Source organism: Neopelma chrysocephalum, unplaced genomic scaffold (assembly GCF_003984885.1).
Source record: "Neopelma chrysocephalum unplaced genomic scaffold, ASM398488v2 Primary Assembly neopelma1_42, whole genome shotgun sequence".
In the NCBI taxonomy this organism is placed as follows: Eukaryota; Metazoa; Chordata; class Aves; order Passeriformes; family Pipridae; genus Neopelma; species Neopelma chrysocephalum.
This window is the reverse complement of record NW_020897700.1, coordinates 14,256,539-14,271,997: the sequence shown is the minus strand read 5'-3', so window position 1 is coordinate 14,271,997 and position 15,459 is coordinate 14,256,539. Positions and strand designations below refer to the sequence as shown.

General features: G+C 35.9%; 1 protein-coding gene across 10 annotated transcripts in view; it reads right to left on the bottom strand.

Annotated features, from left to right (window-relative positions):
- Positions 1–4,559: 4,559 nt before the first annotated feature.
- NEK1 (NIMA related kinase 1) overlaps positions 4,560–15,459 on the bottom strand; it is a 45,755-nt gene continuing 34,855 nt past the window's right edge. For all 10 annotated transcript variants that reach the window (XM_027676739.1, XM_027676737.1, XM_027676743.1 and 7 more), the window contains 9 exons: positions 14,762–14,947; positions 14,077–14,197; positions 13,785–13,867; positions 12,621–12,838; positions 10,379–10,533; positions 9,298–9,509; positions 7,059–7,192; positions 6,663–6,795; positions 4,560–4,743 (listed from right to left, as the gene is read on the bottom strand). In XM_027676739.1, coding sequence (XP_027532540.1) covers positions 4,730–4,743; positions 6,663–6,795; positions 7,059–7,192; positions 9,298–9,509; positions 10,379–10,533; positions 12,621–12,838; positions 13,785–13,867; positions 14,077–14,197; positions 14,762–14,947 — 1,256 coding nt within the window. In that variant the 3' untranslated portion in view covers positions 4,560–4,729. The remainder of the gene's footprint in view (positions 4,744–6,662; positions 6,796–7,058; positions 7,193–9,297; positions 9,510–10,378; positions 10,534–12,620; positions 12,839–13,784; positions 13,868–14,076; positions 14,198–14,761; positions 14,948–15,459) is intronic.

The window sequence follows — 15,459 nt, the reverse complement described above, 5'->3', positions numbered from 1 at the left end:
AAATATGGCATTCCTGAAGTATTTATTGAGATTCAAAATTTTATTGAGATAGAAACACAGATTTTTAGCCTAAAATTTGAATTTGAGGAAGTTTTAATCTATATTGAGGATACAGCCAAAATGCATACTTCATCCCTTCCCTCTAGAGAAGAGATTACTGTCAGGACTGTGTGCAGGATACAGCAAAAATTAGGGTATGTCAAGGACCTGATTATGGTTCCTTTATCCTCAGAGCATGTCTCCATCAGTTTGAGCCACACTGCTATTTAAAACTGAACTGTACTTTTTCCTGGCTGACTACAGTCCCTAAGGGAACATCCATCAGCCAAGCAGAAGTGACTCATGCAACGCCCCAACCTCACACTTGATACAGTCAACCTCAGGGACGACTTGTGAAAGAACTGTCAGAGCCATCCTGAAACTAAGCAAACACTACCTCACTTGAGTTTTCCCGCTGTGCAACCCGCCTGTGGCTTTAGCTTGTGTTCTGCAGCTAATGTGAAAAAACCTCTCCAAGTCTTTGGCTCTGCGAGTTTCTAAGCTGCATTGTTAAAAAGAGTGTTAATGGAATTGGCTAAATCCCATCTTGGATTAAAAATGTCTTGGAAATAAAATCTGGAAGAGTGCACCAGATCAGAGGTGCTCAAGGCAAGCAATTTAGGAGGAGCAGCTGAACTCCTATATATGTATGTCTCACAAATAACTGCAAATTAATATGTCTTTGTGGAAGCAGCTCAATTAAGGCTTTAGTTGCTGAAGAAGTGTTTTTAAAAGTCTTGCACAAGCCAACCGTTCTAAGTGCTACAGTTTGAATTGATGAACTCATCAGCTCAGCTGGAAAACATATCAACTTGGACATGCATCTGAAGCGTGAATTGCATTAACACACAAATTTAATTTAAAGGAAGAAGCTCTTTATGGATTTTAAAACTAGTACTTAAAGTCTACAAATTGCTCCAGTTAAACTGCTATGATAAAAATGGCAAAAAAAATATTCTAGGGATTGTAACCATTGATTTCTATTTTATGCTAAATTAGAGTCTACATGGCTCATAAATAAACAAATGGTAAAATAAGATTTGAGAAAGCACAGTTGCGAAGAAAAACGTTTAAAAGGACTGAAAAATCAGTCCGTATTTCTGTATTTGTCTTTGGTTTATCACAACTAATAAAATTAAGTAGAGCTTAGCTTTATTTGAACCTTGATGAGGTGCTTTTAGTAGAGAGACAAATCAGTAATTTAGTCAGGGGCATGCTTCTACCCCAGCCTCTCGCTGAGGGGAAGATTATACAGAGCCCAACCTTACACAACATCTCAACTGTTGCTCCTCCAAAGGAGGGCAACGAAAATGGTGAAGGGCCTTGAGGGGAAGCCATATGAGGAGCGGCTGAGGTCACTTGGTGTGTTCAGCCTGGAGAGGAGGAGACTGAGGGGAGACCTCAGTGCAGTTTTCAGTATCCTCATGAAGGGAAGTGGAGGGCCAGACACTGATCTCTTTGTGGTGACCAGAGACAGGATCCGAGGGAATTTTGTAAACAGACAAAGATTTGCATTTATGAGTGTTGTCAGAACGGGGTCTTGTACAAGGAAATACCCATAAATCACAGGGCCTTAAGAATTTCCATTCTGATTCAGCCTCGCCCTTTGCTCCCTTCAGGACCTCCTCCACAGCCCCGCGCGGCTCCACACCCTTCTGGCCGCCATGGAAGCTGCACGGGGGTTGCAGCCCGCGCTGCCCGCCCGCTGCCACCTGGCGGCTGCACAAGGGCCAGGACAACCTGCAGCCGTGGTGCCAACAGAGCTGGGCAAAGTTGTGAGACTTTAGAACAAAGAAGGGAATAGAGAATGCGTGTTTGAATAAACATACAGCATTCATGCACGGAAGCACTAAAAGCTGAAATAAGAACTATTGATAAATAATGTAGATTTCCCAAGATCACAGAGAGCCTCATAAGGAATATGGTACGCTGGAACTTGGTTTCCATCAGCCACTTGCTTACCAGACCACAGAAATGTCTGAGCTCTGCTTTGGCTCATGATGCTCAACCAGGTGATAAATTTTTCTGAAGTACCCTCTAGCAGTAACTTCAAATACGCACTTGGAGTTCAGCAAACTGAAGAGCAAAAGCCTCTTCAGGCTCTGTTCTTCAAAAAAGATTTTAGGCACCAGTGCTCAGGGTAGAGTTCTGTACCTGTTCAGCTCAAACCAGCTCGCTGCTGGGGGCCTTACTCCTTTCTGCTGAAGGTTTTTTGTTTATTTTAAAGATTTCTCAACTGAATTTACAGTTGGCTTCGAGGGTCAAAAAGAAAGTCTGAGAACAGAGACATAAACATGAAACAGTTCACAGACTATGTTTTGTGCTAAAAATACCATTCTATCTCTCAATTTGCTACTAGAATTACAACAAAAAAATTTTTCACAGTGCATGTAATATCCCTACAACTGAAATGTTCAACTAATTTCAATAAATTACATACAGACCAATAAATCACCTTGAAGCCATGTTGTTCTTTATGTCACTATAGCATACATTATATATGGATTTAAAATTTAAGATGAAAGTATTTCTTTAGCAAACTTACTTACTCTGTCAATTTTAAATCAGCTTTTGAGGGATTTCAAGGATATTCAGTATTGGTTGTCAAGTTTGAAGACTATTCTTAAAAAGCTGTGCACAATCTACATGTATTTTTCAAATCATTATTTGGTAAAAAGCTCTATGTCTGTAAAGCTTGAAGTCTACAGATTATGTTCACTTTTCTTACCAGGAGCAAGCCAGCACACTACATAAGAAATGAAGAATGTCAATAATAATATTTCAATTAAAAAGGAGTAAACACCCCCCCAACCCTTAACTTCAGTAAAACTGTATCACCTTGAAAGAATTCAAACGCATAAAATATACTAGTTGGTATATTTTCTTCTTTCCACACAGTTATTCTATATTCTTTTACATTTAAAAGGCTTTGGGTCCTCCCTTCCTCCAAAAGGGGGGAAAGGTATGATTTGAAAATCAAACCTGAAAAAGGAAATAAGGCAGACTCATTCTTTATTAAAATCTTTATGGGGTATTTGCTGAATGTCATGGATGATGTAGCTCATTAGGATCATCTCTCTGAATAGATTTTGCAGCAGTGAAAAGTGGAATGGAAGAGAAGCCTGGTGAAAACTTACTGGGGGAAGTTAAGAAAAAAGAAACAAAGAAGGGAATGAGAAGAGAAGCAGCATAGGACAGAACCAGCACCATTTCCAACAATGATAACACCTTCTCATCAGATGAAGCAAGAGCTGTTTATCAAGTAAATAAGGCTATTAAAAAATGTATTAAAAGGCAATTAATTATTATTATGAATTTTATTCTGACCGCAGATTCCCAGGATACCCCTGAACTAGAGTAAGTTTGGTCTACCTTTAGGAATTGTATCTGTCTAAAAAAATTAACGCTTTTCAGTCAGCAAAACTTTAATAATGACACAGTAAAACAACTATACAAAAATCATGTACATATTTTGACAGTTTAAATAATAAATATATATATATATATATACTTGATTTTACTTTGTGGAAAAGCAACTTTTGATAGTTTTAGTTGTTTCAGAGGCAATGACTGGAAAACAACAGAATACCTAATGTCTGCCTTGTATAGCACTGCTTTGACATGAGGAACAAGGAAATGTGGGTCAGAAAAAAACTGTTTTTGCTTTTGGGGTGGTGGAAACCAAGCTACAATACAGCAGCCAAAAGATTTGAAGTATTACACAGCACTTAGGCCTGCAATATTTCATTTTCCCCCATGGCTGCTGGAGCCATGAGTGTAACAGTAAGACTTTAGAAATAAACTGGAAAACCTCCACTCCTTTCAATTCAACATTATCAGCAATGAGATTACAAAATTCAAGACAGCTAAATAACTTGGATTTTTGGGAAGGGGACAGGAAGGGGAAGAGGAAGAAAAATATTGGAAAAAAGAGTTTTCTAGATCCAAATGGATTTTACAATCTCAAAAAAAACCCCCAGGCATTTCTCTGAAGACTTATGTACCAGTCTGCCTTGATTCAGAAACACCATTTTGATATTTCAGATTTGACAGAAGCCTTCAGCTTCAAAATACAATAAAAGTGAAATACTTGAACTAGACCACTAGATTAAGATGCTATTAAAATACAACCACGAGGGTCAATAAAATGAAGTAATTTCTTTATGTAGGTGTAAAGAAAAGCTATTTGAAGTGTGTGACTAGCTAGATGTGGGTACTTCCACAACACATTAATGCTTCCAATTGCTCAACTGTACCAGCCAACTGTTGATATGGCAGAAATTCCATTTTAATTATAGGTCTTGGTTTTGTATCAGAATATATACAGGTATTTCTTTCTGTATTTCTTTTGGAATTTGAGAGGTTACAGGTTTGGGGGGTTTTTTTGTTTGTTTTGTTGAGGTTTTTGGGGTTTGTTGATTTTCTTGGTTGTTGGTTGTTTGGGTTTTTTTTTTTAAATTCTGGGCACCTAGTATTTAAGGGACACATATGCAAATACACACAAGAGAACTCCATAGATATCTCAGTTTTAAAAGGCATGTTTTTCTTCTTTTTCATACAATCAACATTCCTTTTTGAAGTCTTGCCTCTCCTGCCCCATGTTACATTCTCCACTACAATTTGTTATTCAGCTGTGCAGACTTCAGACACTGGTATGTAGTACAGCATTAAGGAATTTCCTGAGTCAGGTTTATTCATCATTACCTGTAAAAAGAGGGAGAGAGACAGTGTGAAAAGAAGAGACATATACAGGCACAAAGTCAAGCTGGGGTTACAAAACAAACTAGAAACCACAATTTAGTAAGCAATAATACAAGAATCCACGAAGTCTGTCACCAATGAGGTGACCATTACCAAAACTGCCTTAAAGCACTACATGTACAAACACTGAGCATCATGTCATCTTGGATTAGAGAATTTAAGATAGTTTCACCTCAAGTGGCCTGCTTCAGTTAGAAAAATCCTCTTAGGAAAGAGCAATAGAGATTTTTTTCTAACTTTTCTTATTTGAAGAGTATAAAGCTTTTGAGACAGAAGCTCATGAAGATGCTTCTGTCTGTCACTTGTCCTCTATTCACCCCTATTAGCATAAGATTTTTTAATTTAAATGTCTGAAATGTAGAGAACTACTTTTACTTTCAATTTTTTGTATGCTACCACAGATTTGTAAAAAGTAGAATTAAAACAGAATCTATTAAAAATAGCCACTTGTTAATCAGCATTTTGCAAGATGAAAGTTAGCTTATTTTAATAGGATTCACTCAGACAACAGCTTATAATTTATATGCCAACATTTCAGCAAATTTGCATTTAAGCCTTTTAGTACTAGTTTTAAAATACCCTTAAGGCAGAGTGGCAAGCAAAAGAAAATGGTGACACTATAGTAACCATTTTCTTCTTGTTCTACATTGCCAGTCCTTTGGACACCTGAAAAATTAACTACTACAATATATTTTTTCAAATTCTGTCATTAAATCCATAAATTGTGGCTAAAAAAAATATTTTCAGATATTTCTCTCTCATACTTCTATAACACAGCATGAAAACAACATGGAATTGATTGTTCTTACCGAGCAGTCCTATATCAGTAGAAGAGAAAAATTGGGAAAATGTAATTTGTATTAGAATTTTTAAAAAATTATTATGTTTTTAAAACTAGTTTTAAGACTTTCCCCCCTCACGGCTTTTCCATAGAAAGCCGTACACTTACTTGACCATTTGTTAACTGCTATTGCAACACATTTGTAAAAGGATTTAAAAGATGCAGAAAGTACATGTTGGTTAACATGCATTTGAATATTTTTTTCAAAATTGAAATACATTAAATAGTGATCATTGCACACATTTCTAAAGCCAATATATGATGCTTCTGATTTCTATAAACCTAGTTAGGATTTTAGATTCCCTTTTTTACCCCCTCTCCAGTAAAGGCTTTCATCATTAGAAATCTAAAAATACATAACTGCAGTTAAATTTTTGACATGAGAGAATGAAAAAAACCCAACCCATGCTCTCACAGATAGTGGTCTGTGTGCTCTTTCCATCTGCCTCATAACCTGTTGTAAGCTAGCCAGAGCTCCAAGCAAGGTAAATTCTCTTTATGTATTATTGAGCCACCAACTAAGATGGATGGTATGTACACATCGAGGTCTTCTGAAAAGTGATAATTATAAGATAAAGAGCCCAATGAAATTTTCAGAAAAGCAGTGATACTGCAACCTGTTAAAAGTAGTGTTTTACTGTTTTAGCTAAAAGTTCATTAATTCTTAAGATAAAATTGTTTTTAATTATGAAAGTTTTATTCTAGATTTCCACTTTCCCCATCTGTGTAACTGTTTTACAGAAGTTAAATAATTACGCTGCATCTTTTGTAAGGCAATTATTGTTACAGTTGACTGTACATGTATATTCTGTTAAACCAAAGTGGTCAGCAAAGTTCGCCATGTTTTGTTGCAGGAATAAAAATACCCTTTGTGGAAAATTTTAATTAATTTATCCAATCAATACAACAAAGTACAGATATGTTCTATAATTTGTGATTCTATGATGTTTTAAAAGTATGTAGTATATGACCAAGAAAGAATATAAGACAATCCATAATTGCCAGGATACAGTGAGATTACCTTCTTGGTAGGCCCCATCTGCCATTACTAGGTGAAGTATTTTGGCATAGAGATGTTTGTGTTCATTTCCAAGAACGGTCTGAACTATGGTTGAACAAATATCAATATTTTCATCTTCATCTTCAAGTATAGCCTAGGGGAAAGGATAAACCATGTTGCCAAAATTAAAATGGGTTTAGAATCAAATAGTTCAAATTTATTAAATGCAATTCCTGGTTAAACCCGAAGTGTCCTCTTTAATCCACTGGCAGGGCATTTTCTCTCTTAATACTTTAGTGTGTCAAAACAGATTAAAAAACTATAGAAAAAAACTTTGAGTCTGTAATAACTGTCACAGCAAACAGCTCTAGCTACTTGTTTCCTAAAATATTTCCCATTTGATGTTATTCCACAAACCTTTATTTTCTCATAAACTTCAATTAATTTATCAAAGCCTATTTCCTGCTCCAGGTTATATCTCAGCTCTTCCAAATGGCTGAAGATACTATCACATTCTTCACATTCACTGGCAATCTCTCCATCACTATTATCTATAAAGAAAGAAAACAACAGTAAAAACCCCTCAGTTTTCCTGCATTGTTAATGTTGTTTCTAAGCCCTTAAACTTGATATCCTTTTAATGCGATCAAACAAGTAAGCTCAGGAGCACTGGATGATGTTGGCAAGATGTTCTGACAACATGCAAGAAAGCAGGAACAGTCTCTTACTTGACAGGAAAGAAATTCCGAATCTGAAATGGGAAGCATCCAGCTACTTCCTCTAAACCCCCACTTTGATAGTTACCCATAAGGGTATTCAGACTGAAGGAAAACAAGGCATAGTCTTAAAGCAGAATTTTATTTAGCAAAGTAGGTTAAGTTCCATCAACCACTCTGTATATGTCTGTGGTAAAACTCATGCAGCCTTCAGTGGCTGTCCCACGCTAGGGAAAGGAGCTCCTTAATGAAGCAGCTGTTTCTAGCAAAAAATAAGGATAGGTATATTGCAAATTCATTACTTTCTACCCTGAGATACATCATGTTCATGGAGCAAGTCTAAAGAAATCCAGTTCTAATTTACAGAGTTCCTCATTCTTTTATGAGTGCATCTCTTTTGTGTAGCAAATTCAGTACACCAATTAGTGAAATAAGATAGAAGAGAGAAATCGAAATAATTTTGCTTATAGGCTAGAGAAGCCTTACAAATAGGTTCATAACAGTCAAACATTAGGTAACTTTAACAAAAAAAAATCTTTTAAAAAATACAAGATAGAATCCCTATGTAAAATCCCACTATAAAATTCAAACTGGCTTTGCCCAAGAAAAAATACTTTCTTAAATAAGCATTCAAATTAGAAAAGAACTTGTCTACCAGGGAAAAACACAAAAATTCTTAGATTTCAGAGCATATACTATTGAACCTTTAAATAGTATTGCCTGGTAGGTCACAGACTTCATGAGTTAGTATTAGAACTCTACTACTTTCAATTCCTACATATGACTAGTGTAAGGTATGATCCTGACCAAATCATATCCTTGATTCAAGTATCAACAGTCAAGTCAATAAGAAATCATTAAACTAAAAGTTGTATATGGGTTAAAACCCCATTAAGTTACTTCTTATCCTCTATCTAACTTCTTGATCCTGAGCAGATTTGGTGTCCAGTTCTGTCCACTACCCTTTTGAAGGTTGGCCTGCCTCCCTCCCTGTCTCCCCCAACAATGAAACTTGCAATTTTTATGGAGTATCATGAATCTAGAAGGTAGGACACTGACATTAAACACTAACACTTGCAACAACAGCAGAATCACAGAAACAGATGGTATTATACGTTATCAGTGTATAACATCAGCACTGCCAAAAAATTAAAGATATTACCTAAGTTTATTTTACCTTAAAGTAATTCTTGGAATATATTATATAGATAATATCTTAAAGGTATATTCACAGACATTCGTTTAAAATTGTCTTCAATAAAACAAAATTACATAAAAGCTATGTTTTAGATTAGTTACTGATTCTCTACATCTTTTTATACTTGTATTTCTAAATGTACTTAATTTTACAGCAGGAGTAAAATACTTGTACTTCTACCAGAATTCAAAAAACAGAACTAAGACTTCAGGACACTGTTGTGCATATCTAATGCAAAATGCTAAAAGCAGTAATAAATGTATCTGTCTCATTTTTAGTTTGACTGCATTAATACCTTATTTTGGCAAAGGACAAGGTGAATAATTTCATGTTCCTTTTGACTGCCTGTTAAATTACGTAATTGTAATTTAAGCTGGATCCCAGATACTCCAGTCATGTCAATTGTTACTTCTTTTTCACACTTACAGTCATGAATTATTCAAAACATACGATGCACTCTGCCTTTGATCGTCCTTGAGGACAAGTTTTAGGCAACTAGAGAAAAAGGCACTTACATCCCAACAAATAGCCAACATTTAATTTGCAATATTCAATGTTGGTTAAATGTTGACCTTAACATTCAGAAAGTCTGAATATTATCTGGATTTTTTTAAGCTTCTGTATAAAAACTATTAATTAGAGCTTTACTTCATTCTAAGTTTACCAAGCAAAAACATTATTCTGTGTTTGAATTGTTAACATGAATAAATAACTTATAAAACAGGTATAGGAGAAATTATACCTGACTGCCATTCTTCATTAAGTGCACTTTCACTGCTGGGATTATTTTCATCTCCTTCATCCAGCTCAGTACCATTTGTTATGCATTCGATGACATTAGCCTTTAAAGTAGACTCTTCTTCTTCACTGAATTCCTCACTAGGCTGCTCCCTAAGCAATTGTTCCATTGAATCCCGGAGCTCCTGCAAATCTGTATCTGTCTCTCCAAACACACTAAAAGAAAGTGATATAAAGTTTATATAATTAATACTTTACAAGACAAACCCTGTAGAAAGAGCTCATTTCTATTGTTAAGCAGCAAACTGAAAAGCCAATCCAGCTGGCAGGGAAAACCAAACCAAACCAAACCAAAAAGACAGCTATTTGTGACCTCAGTTCCAACATGACTCGTATCATGCAAGATACAGGAAATAAACATCAGCTAAATAGATACCCCATGGTCTCATGAAAAGATGAGAAGTCTTCAATTCAACTTTACTAGTAAGAATTTCAAAATCTTTGTATTCATACACTATTATAGAACCTTGGCAAGTATAATTTCCAATCCAGATAAAAATATGTCTGGAGCAAGAAAAAGAGATCTAGATCTCATCAGGATAGATATACCAGATTATTTTATCCCTGCAGACTAGCCAAGATGCAGGGAACAGTCAAGACCAGGCTCAGATTTTGAAGCCTCTGAAATAATTTGGGGGACTAGGAAGGACATTCTAATACAACAGGAGAGAAGATAAATGAGCAAGATTCCCAGAAAATACAAAGAAAGCAAATATTCAAGAAATGTTTATTTCTAGAAGAGCAGTAGCCATCAATTTTGAGCTGCTTCACCGAAATACGAGTTGCAGAAGCCAGACAGAATAGCATCTTGGATGGAATTTGGGAAAGAAATTCAGAAAGCTATTGTACGCAGTCCATCCTATTAGCTTCTCAATTCTCTGGAGCAAGAGTCAAAGTAAAATGGGATTGAAAACAAAATTTTTAAAATCTGAGTAAAATCCCCCATGCTTTTATACTGTGTATAGTGTCTAACCAATTTTATCTAAGATGCCTGTCAGAATACTTGATAAACTTGATACACTCACATATCCTCAGAATCAGAGGGTCCTTCTTTGGCTTGCTCATCTTCCGTATCATCTATTTCAAGATTATGTTGATGCTGCACATCTGCTACACTGGGAACATCAACTAAAGTTCTGTACAGTTTGTAAAGATCTGGGAGTGAACATGTTCTCAACATCTACAAAAGTAATAGAAAACCTGCTAGGTAACAATACCAAAGAGAGTTTGAGGTTACAAAATACTTTAAAATTAGATTTTTTTCATTTTTCATTTGAAGATCAATTTCAAAATAACAATGTGTACAGCAGAGAAAATCTAACTGTTGAAAATTTGACATATTGAATTTTACCTCTCAGCTAAAAGGAAAGCACTCCTGCTTTTATGGGTTACAGTGACTAAAAAGCTTTAGGAACATCAAGTGACATACAGCTCCTGGTTTTGTGTTGATTTGTTCACTACCTTGACAGCTTACTAAGGAAAAGTAACCTCACAGTAGGTAAATAATATATGTCCAATTTTTTTACAATGTATGTATGTCAATCACTTCCAGCTAGACCCATCCTTCCTAACAAAGGAATATTTTTAAAATGACACTTTATTATTTCTCTAGGTTAGTCACTGAAAACAGTAACTTTTGTTTATGGTATATTTCAGCGCAGTTTCATAGCATTAGGAAGTTGTTCAAATTACAATGGTAATTTGTTGCAACGAAAATACAGAACATGGAAACAAAGCAACTGTTTGCTCAGTGATCTATGAGATCTCTCTTTTAAGAAGTCTAAGAACCCCCCCAAAAATACTAAATATTCACCACAGTATCAAAAAAACCCAAGAAACAAGAACTCATCTGCACTAAGAAGTTACCAATAAGCTTGACTTTCCTTCACCATAGCTCTGAATACACTCATGGTCATTGTTTGCTCCTAATGAAACCCCCTCAATTTTAATGAACAAAATAGTTTCTTGGCTGCAATTTATACCAGCACAGTGTATTCATATACATGCTCAAATATCACATCTGTCAGTGCATGGCCAGAACACTACTGTCATCAAAGGAATAATTGCCTGTTTTGACCTCTACTATGAAAGTGAAGGAACAATCAAAAAACTGACATTACCCCACATTTGACAGGTATTTTGAAAAATGCTTCTCTTCCTATTAGCTTACTTCTGTTAACCTACAGACCTGCCTACAGATAGGTCATGAACTCTATCTGCTCTGCTCCCTGATAAAGCTTTCTATAGTTTCTGAGTGTAAACTGCAGCAGAAGTATATTCAGGAAATTCCAGAAAGTTACACTTGCAGGTACTGCCCAGAGGCACTGAGTATCCTCTTGCTCCAACCAAATGAGGAAAGGGAATGTATTGCCCTCTGTCATTAAGTCTGCTGCAGTAGTAACAACACATCTGTTGCTCTTCTCCAAGCTCTCTGCTGTTGTGTGGAGCCCATTCAGTATTGCAGTAACAATTCTGTGACAAATACTTCTGGTCAAAACACATGCAAAATATCTAGTAACAAGTGACATACTGAAGCACTTCATATTGATACACTGGAGAACTCCATTATAAAGCATATCCACTACTTTGCCAATCTGATAAGGGTACAAAGAATGTTCATCTTCCCCCCTACTCATAAGTTAGGTTTTCTGTAATCATTGTCTGGCTGCCAGTTAAACAGCTTCATAAACTAAGGAAGTTAACAATACACTAACTCTTGAGAAATGAAAATGAAAGTCATAAATCTATTTATAAATAGATTCCACCATCCTATGCTCATTTTACAGATTGTGAGCTGCCACTCAACCCTATGTAGCCGGTCCTGCTGCACAGCCAGAACCTGTGCTAAGGAAAAAACCCAATCACTTGGCTGCCAGATACCTTTGCTGACCTGTTCAGTGATTATGTTTATGATGGCAAGGTACTGATAAGCCAAAAAACCTGCACAAAAGGGAGAAAGCAAATAGGGCAAGTTAGGAATTTCTTCATGAACTCCCTCAGTTACGGCTCACAGAAGTGGTGGCATTCCTCCACAAACACCCTGAACACAGAATGCTGAATGGTGAAACCAGAGACCTTCACTGCTGCATTAGACCTGCTGATACCATGAGCACAGTGCAGTACAACTACAGGGCAGACATGGCTAGACAAATACAAACACCTGCTGAAACAGTTATGACATCTGTTCTGAGCTCACCTAGCTTCAGTTAGAAAGTAAGAATAATACTAGAGAAAAAAAAGCATTTATTTTTAGTTTTTTAAACTTGCCTTTGGGTCGTTTGCATCAAAAAGTCCTGTAGAAAGTCCAATCAACAATGAACTTTTGCCTTTATTTTTTGCTGGTGATATGGAACGTGAACGAGGTACAAAAGGCTCTTCCTGTGAAGACTGGGCTGACAGAACTGGTGAGGCTGTTGGTACAGCTGTGGGCTGTATTACCCTCTGGAATAAGGGTTCAGCTTGCTGAGAGTCACTGGAACAAGTTTCTGACATGGTAAAAGAAAGTTTGTTACAAATCTAAAGATATTAAAAACTCAAGGCTCTTTAGGAAAAGGTTTAAAATTAATAATTCGTTAATGATTAATTTATTCATTAAAATGAATAAAATGAACTAGATTCTCTGTATAATTAGGGGGAAAAACAGATAGCACTTTAAAAGTACTAAAATTTTTTTGATTATTTTAGTATATACATTATAATGTGAAATTTTCCCATTTTAACTTTTTGAGAATATACAGCCCTCAGCCGTAGCCTGTCCTGTTCTCATGCCTCCTGGTTTCTCATTATGCAGTCCATGCCTGAAATTATGGTGTCATCCATTTTCATCTGTTGCTTCTTTCCTTATACTACATTTCTTCAAAACTATCTCAATATAATTCACCCACACAGTGGGAAAAAAAACAAAACAGTTTGCTTAAGCCACTCATAATTAGATGCAATAGTATCACCAGTGATACTTAACAGTATTGCCAATGTATTTTCTATTCTACTGTAAAGCATGCAGATCTTCTAAGTTACTTCAAAGACCTCCAAGAACAAGCAATTCTCCTATGCAATAAGGCTAAAAGACTGTCATTAGTAGCTGCTTAAAATATTAAGCAGTTTTATTAAGTAAATAATCAGATTTCATAACACATTAAACAGTCATTTTAAAAGGCTGTAACATTCAGAAACTTAAGTATCAGTATGGGCCATTGTCCTGTTCATCTATACATAGCGTAGCTTTATTGTTACTTTTTTTTCCTGAAGTGGCAAACATAATATCCACATTTTGTCTTCCTAATCCATCAGAAATTTGTTTTTTAGAACCAAGACCTGAAGAAGAAAATGAAAACAAAAACCTGCTCTTTTGGGTTTGAAGAAGTGAGAAGGGATGGCTCAAGTATCCCATACTGCCAGCCACAGTAAATGGAACAAGAGGCTTCAACTAACCTCCTGGAGCTTCCTTTTGTGTTTGCACCTTGTCAAGTGCTTGTTTCTCCAAAGCTGCCTCATTTGTTGTGTCACGTATTGCCCTATGATAAAACACCACATCAAGGTGAAACAACTTGTAAAACATAGTCATTAGTCTACTGAAAAAGTCACTAAGAGCAGTAAAACTAACACAGCAGCAGGCGATGAAGCTTTAGCTAAGCTTAATACTTTAATTGACATATCTAAATAAAACTCAGTTAAAGCTCAGTTGTTTGAACTGGGTAGAGGGGGGTCAGAATAGAGTACTTACGTATCCTCTTTCTCTTTTACCCACACTTCATTAACAGTGATGGGAAATTCTTTACTCTCCTTACTCTGGTGCTTTTTATCTTCCATTTCTTCCAACATCTCTGCTTCCAAATCATCAGGTTCTAAAATTAATAAAGTCATTTACCTCATTAAAAATGAATCCCAACCAAGCAAAAAGATGGGAGAGTATACAACTTAAGATTACAGTTAAATCCTTCAGCTTTAATAATTTTCAGAAACAGCTGAAGTTTTGTTAGCTTGTAAGTTTGTTTCTGATACCAGAAGAGTATCTGAAGGGTCCAATGAACCATGCCTTCTAAAAACATCAGTAACATTCCCCCAGACATCAAAAAGGATGCTGGTATCATATGGGGAAAGATTCTAGCACAACTGATACAGAGAAACAAACCAAAGAAAAGGTCAAATCAGCAACAAAACATTTAAAGCACTTCAGAATTCCGTTTGTACTCCAGAGTTTTCTATAAGCATACAAAAAATGGTTTTGGAAATTTACAAAATACATTAGTGAATCAAATTACAACACAGGTATAGAAACCACCTTGTCCTACCTGAAAGGTGTTAATAAAAAACTGCACATTGCTTATGGGAAGATATGAAAGTATACAGGGTCACCACTTGAATTCTGTAAACAGACTGTAATTAGAATTACTCATGAAATTACTTACCATCTAGTGTAATAGGTTTGCTCTGCACCTGGGTAGGTGCAGCTCTTCTAGATTCTTCTGGTACAGTCACAACAGACTCTGTGACACCAATGGGTATTGAAGACTGAGCTCCAACAGTAGAGAAAGCCTTGTCTTCCTTCTCCTCTGATGAAGACTGATGATCTCCTTCAACAAGTTCTGCAGTACCTAATGGAAAATGATTCTATTATTTAAACAGAGCTTTGACGCAGTTGGATAATAAACTACAATGTGGCTAATAAGGTAAGTTGAGAATTTTTGTTCCTTTAAAGGAAAACAGAAAAGTTTGTGTGCTATTATTATAGGTATTATAAAGAAAAAAGCTAGAAATATTAAAATTTGAATTTTACTTCCTACGCTATCATTAGTACAAGTTTGTATCTGGAATAAACATTAAGTCCTTTTGTCCTTAGAAACAACAAAAAGAAGGAGTTGACAAGAAAAAAAATGGCCTGGTATGGTAAGCCACCTGCTGACAAGAAGGTTATAGGACCTATCTAATACAATATTCAGTTGATGACAACCTTTTAAAAAACAGACTTGTTGCTATCAAAAAGCAAAGTCCAAGACTTTTCAGCAAAATTAAGATCCTTCCCTTTCAGCACATCCTTTATTATTTCTTACCACTTCACTGAGTTTGAAATATTTTGGGGTCATCCAATATCAGCCTGTGCTGACAT